The following is a 5491-nucleotide window of genomic DNA, read 5'->3' as shown; positions in this document are numbered from 1 at the left end:
CATTGTGTTACACAGTCATGCTAATAAATCTGAATTGAATTGAATTGAATTGAATTGAGAGAGAGAGAGAGAGAGAGAGTCTGATAATATTAGGAGAATGGGGAATATTAGGGGATATGGAATAATGGGACAATAATGCTTAAAACATTAAAACTGTACGGCAAGACCAGAAACTAATTATATATTTAACAAAAGAGTTTTACAGTCATTAGAGTTGACAAAAACATACACAATCTTTAAACAAAATCCATCCTCCTGAATTAATAAATCTTTAAATTGTGAATCAACACAGTTGTCTGAATGTAGACACACAAGTACAGGTTGCACTTGGGACCACAGTTGTGCTCCTGTATTGACACTTTGAGTACACTCCATGTTCCCAATTTTATCTGTGTGATATGTCCAAAAGCATTTTGTAACTTTTGTAACTCATAGATATTTTTCAAAAATTTTTTTTTTTTTTTTTTTTTTATTATTATTTATTTATTTTTTTAATAAATATGTAAACTAAAAGGTGCACTGAAGCTTCCTTTACAAGCTGACTTCTTGTTCTCACAATGGTTATGCAACAAGATTGTTACATAACTACTACTAATGTATTATTGAGATATTGAGTATCACAAAGTCCATAAATTACAATCACATAACTTTTCTTTCTTTAAAGAAAGTTTCACAACACTATTGTGGTGTCTTGGGTGTTGCACTTTTTGTGGGTCAATGTTTCTTGAACATATTTACATCATTCTAACCGACCAGTTCTGTGTGGTGGAGGTATCACTCAGGAGATTAATCAGAGCAAAAAGTCATTAAATAAACATTTGCTTGGGAGCTTGGTTTGGTGCAAAGGGATCAGGCAGCTTCTCCTCATCCTGCCAGGCGGGTTGCATCATTGCCAAACAAATTACACTGATATGCAAACTTGTGGTTTACCACTGATGGCCTTCTTAACAACCTCTAAAGCACATAATTAGTCACGTAGGATTTGACTCGGGGAAGATTTGGTCAACTATTTTCTGTGATGCACGTCTGATCCTTAGAGATTTTACCAGTGTTAGAATGGCAGGCTTATACATACGCAGTACATATACATATACTGTACATATGTGGGTTACATCACTTTCAAACAATAAGGAAACATAAATTACACTGATATGTAAAATTGTGGTTTACCACTGATGGCCTTCTTAACAACCTCTAAAACACATAATTAGTCGCATAGGATTTGACTCTGGGAAGATTTTCTGCAATGCACGTCTAATCCTGAGATTTTACCAGTGTTGTAATTGAAGGCCTATGAAAAGATCCAGATGAAATAAAATAATAACAATAAATAAATAAATAAATAAAAATAAAATAGATTCAATGAAATAAAATAACAATAAAGGTAGCTCTATATTTGTCACGTCCTCTGTCGTGTGTGTCATGTGTTCCTGCCTCTTGTGTCCATATTTGGTCTTGTTCCTGTCCTTGTTCAGTGTGATTATTAGTTAAGTCTTGTCCAGTCGTGTTTCAGTAATTATCAGTGATTGTCATGTGTATTTAGTTCCTGCCTGTTTAGTTAGTGTTGCTCTGGTCTACTCGTTATTCCCCGTTGTTCCTGTCCGTGTCTGCCTTGCCTTGCCCTGTCCTGATATCCTCATTAAAGACTATTATTTTGAAGTTTATCCTCGTCTGCGTGTTCCTCGTTCCTCCCTGCTGTGTGCACCGTGACAATATTGATGTTTAAAGGCATTACAGTTTATTAACATTAAAATATATGCTAAAACTAAAACGAGCAATGACATAATATCCAAGCAAATTTAACATTTACATCATTCCAGCCAATTAAATAGCTGGAGAGCAGCAGCAATTCTTGTTGTTGACCTAAATCATGCATATAGGGATATGCAGACTTTTAACCCCCCTAAATGCTCCAGATCTTCTTTATCATAAAGCTTGTTGTTTGGTCTTTGCTGCTCGATGTTTACCTCTTCCCTCCATATTTAAGGTCAGTGCACTTCAGAAAACAAGCAGCTGTGAGCTACGTGTCTTACTGCCCTAAAGAGTGACGCATATGACACTGCAGATCAAGCTGCCAATGTACTTTCGTCTCTGAGTACAACTTTTTCTATTGCACTGCAGAACAAACAAAATGGTAAAATAAGGCAGAGCACGACAGTTCACAGTCAATAATTGATAGCTCTGTTAATGACTAGCCATAAGAAACAGACAAACATTCTGAATATGCTTATCCAGCAGTGAATATTTGACAGCTTATATAACAGATTAGTTGGAAAGGAAAGAAAAGAAAAATACGTTACTACAAAATTACTTTATTAAATGCAACAGTGCATGCAATTGATATATAACTTATTACTTATTTAATAAATGGAAAATACATAGTTTTCCTTTTAAGACAGTTTTGCTATAGGGGGTTATTAACCAGAGGAAGAAATTAGGTTTATATATATAAAACCTTAGATACAATATATAGATACAAATCTTCTTAAAAAATGTATATGTCATGGCCAAAAAAATAATGTGTATTACATGTGTATTAGAGAAAAACATTTATTTCATAATGACATTTCCCCCCATTTTAAATTCTTATTATCCAATGAAAGGTTAGATTTTTGTGATTTTTTTTAAATAAAAGATCAAAAGGTTTAACAATGCAAATTAATTTTCACAGCCTTCTTTGATCATATTTACCAAGGGTGCCGATATTTTTGGCCATGACTGTACTTATAGAAAATGTATGATTATTATCAAAAATTTTGCAAAAGCATATTGGCTATCCAGTCACAAACAACCCAGTCTTATTAACCAGATAAAACCTTGGATAATAAACAAAACAGGAAAAAATAATTTTTCAAAAGCACATTGCCCATTGATTCACAAACACTCCTTCAAGTTACAGCCAACTTGATTTGTTTTGTTTGGATTGTTTGGTTGTTAATTGCTATAATGATGCTTTGCGTTCATAGCGTGAAATTAATCCATCCTTTGGGAAAACAAATCCCATTCCTTTGTCATAAAGCAAATCTTCAGCAGTATAAAAGTGGGCTGCACATCTCTAATTATCTTAATTTCTCTTCCAAAAGAGGCAGTGTGGTGAGTGAACAAACGTAAAGTTTACTTCACGAATGGAAATCAGATCGGATGCAGAAATTCCTATTAATAGTTCAGCGAACATTACATTAGATGTTTGAGACACCTACTGCTATATTCTATATTGTTCTCATTCAAACTAAATACATTTTCTTTTGCAAACTTCCTTTCAGCCTTTGGATCTTCGGCAGCTCTGCAGAGTGCTTGAAACCATGCAGAATCTGACAGACCTCCCAGGCAACACGACATCCAGCATTAACCTCTCTGTCATTGTGAAGGTGTGTGTGGTGATTCCGTTCTTCATTGCCTTCCTGTTCTTCATCCTCCTGACGCTGTACACCTTTGCATCTCACAGGCAGTTCTTTGACAGCTCCCGTTACATCCTCTTCACCTACATGCTGATCAACGACACTTTACAGCTGCTCTCCTCTGTATCCCTTTTCTTGCTAGTGATGGGTGGTGTGCAATTTGCAATCGTCTTCTGTGCTCCATTGCTGTTTGTGTCCACTGCTACCTTCCTAAACACCCCACTCATACTTTCCACCATGTCACTGGAGCGTTACGTGGCTATTTTCTACCCGCTTCACCGTCCTGCCATTTGGAGACCTGAATGGATTTGGATCATCATTCTAAGCCTCTGGATCATCAGCTGCATTCTGCCCACCGTTGACTTTGTCTTGATGCGGCTCAAGCCGGACGTAGATGTCCGTTCGACCCCTGTGCTCTGCAAAACTGCTGTGCTCAATGCTTCTCCCATTCAGGCTCTGTTCAAAGTGAGCCTCAATGGGATCTTCTTTGCAGTGGTCGCTGTGCTCATCCTCTTCACGTACATTCGGATCCTGCTGGAAACCCGGCAGATGCGGCAGGACCAGGTGTCAGTGAGAAAAGCTCTGCACACAGTGCTGCTTCATGGGTTCCAGCTGCTCCTCAGCATGATGGCCTTCTCCCTGCCTGTCGCAGAACTCTTTCTTATCCAGCGTGTAAACATGTCTCAAGCAGATATATCTTTTATCTATTATTTCTGCTTCATCCTGCTTCCCCGCTTTCTGAGCCCACTCATTTATGGCCTTAGAGATGAGAGCCTCAGAAGCTATATGAAGAAAGTCATGCCTTGTTATGGTGCACGTATTGACCCACATAAAGAAGTCAAAATAACTAAATAACAGTAACAACAGGTTTGTTACTGCTTTTGTGAGAGTGACAGATCTATCTATCTATCTATCTATCTATCTATCTATCTATCTATCTATCTATCTGATGGCTCATCTATCTATCATGTTTGATTGCTAAATATATTAAATGTTAGCTAAAAATATAATAATAATAATAATAATCTTATATCTATGTTAGATAATTTTAAGTGTAAATTTGAGAGTGTAAAAAATAATTTAGGAGTGTAATTTTGGAATTTCATCCTTTAACTGATTTACGATAAAAGCAGGTTGAGAAACTTTGATAATGAAAATATATTCAGTTCTGTGAAGATATAATTCAGAATTTCATTGTAAGAAGGTTCTTGTCAGACAAATAAAGTACTACTACTACTACTATTACTAATAATAATAATTTGGCCTACAGCTATACAAAAGTTTGGGGTTGATAAGATTTTTTTATGTTTTTGAAAGAAGTCCTTACATTTTCATCTTGATCAAAAATACAGTAAAAACAGTAATACTGTGACATATATTTTTATTTTATATTTTTAATTTATTCCTCTGAATTTTCAGCAGCGATTTCAGTGTTGCATGATCCATCAGAAATCATTCTAATATGCTGATTTGGTGCTCAAAAAACTTTTCTTATTATTATTCTTATTACATACTTGCTGAATAAAAGTATTAATTTCTTTAAACTTAAAGAAATTACTGGCCCTAAACTTTTGAACTGAAGTGTATAACATACATGATCTAAAAGTATATTTGTGAAAATGTGAATATACTATGTAGATATGGAGGCTGTTATCAAGTAAAAACAAATCTGACCATTTATGATGCTAAGTGTCTTAGCCTACTGCAATGTAAGCTCACTGCATGCTTTTTTGAAGTCAAATAAAATATTCCACGCAGCCATCACATTTTTATACTAAACAGTTCATACATGTGAGATTAAAATAAGCACATCCCATATCGTAGTACAGTGTTTCCCAAGTGTGCCATGATAGTTTGTCAGGTTTGCCGTGGAAAATGATCAAATTAAAACAAATAAATATATAATACTACATATCGTTGCTGTCAGGCGGAAACTTCATATCTCTACATTTCATAATTTTTTAATCAGTACTATTGGTAATCTTTACATTTGAGATTGATGTTAAAAGTACATAGCAAACAGTATGCAAAATGTGGCATGACAATTCTGCAGTAACTTACATCCATATGTGCTTTTCAGTACTTATATTGCC

The 5491-nt window shown here is 35.3% G+C and overlaps 1 protein-coding gene across 1 annotated transcript; it reads left to right on the top strand.

Annotated features, from left to right (window-relative positions):
• Nucleotides 1-3302: 3302 nt before the first annotated feature.
• or95a1 (odorant receptor, family 95, subfamily A, member 1) lies at nucleotides 3303-4253 on the top strand. Its single transcript, XM_058799398.1, has one exon. It carries the CDS (start codon nucleotides 3303-3305, stop codon nucleotides 4251-4253), a length of 951 nt encoding a protein of 316 aa, XP_058655381.1.
• Nucleotides 4254-5491: the final 1238 nt, after the last annotated feature.

This window comes from Onychostoma macrolepis, chromosome 15 (assembly GCF_012432095.1).
Source record: "Onychostoma macrolepis isolate SWU-2019 chromosome 15, ASM1243209v1, whole genome shotgun sequence".
NCBI lineage: Eukaryota > Metazoa > Chordata > Actinopteri > Cypriniformes > Cyprinidae > Onychostoma > Onychostoma macrolepis.
The sequence above is the reverse complement of the archived record's forward strand: the minus strand, read 5'-3'. Positions and strand labels throughout refer to the sequence as shown.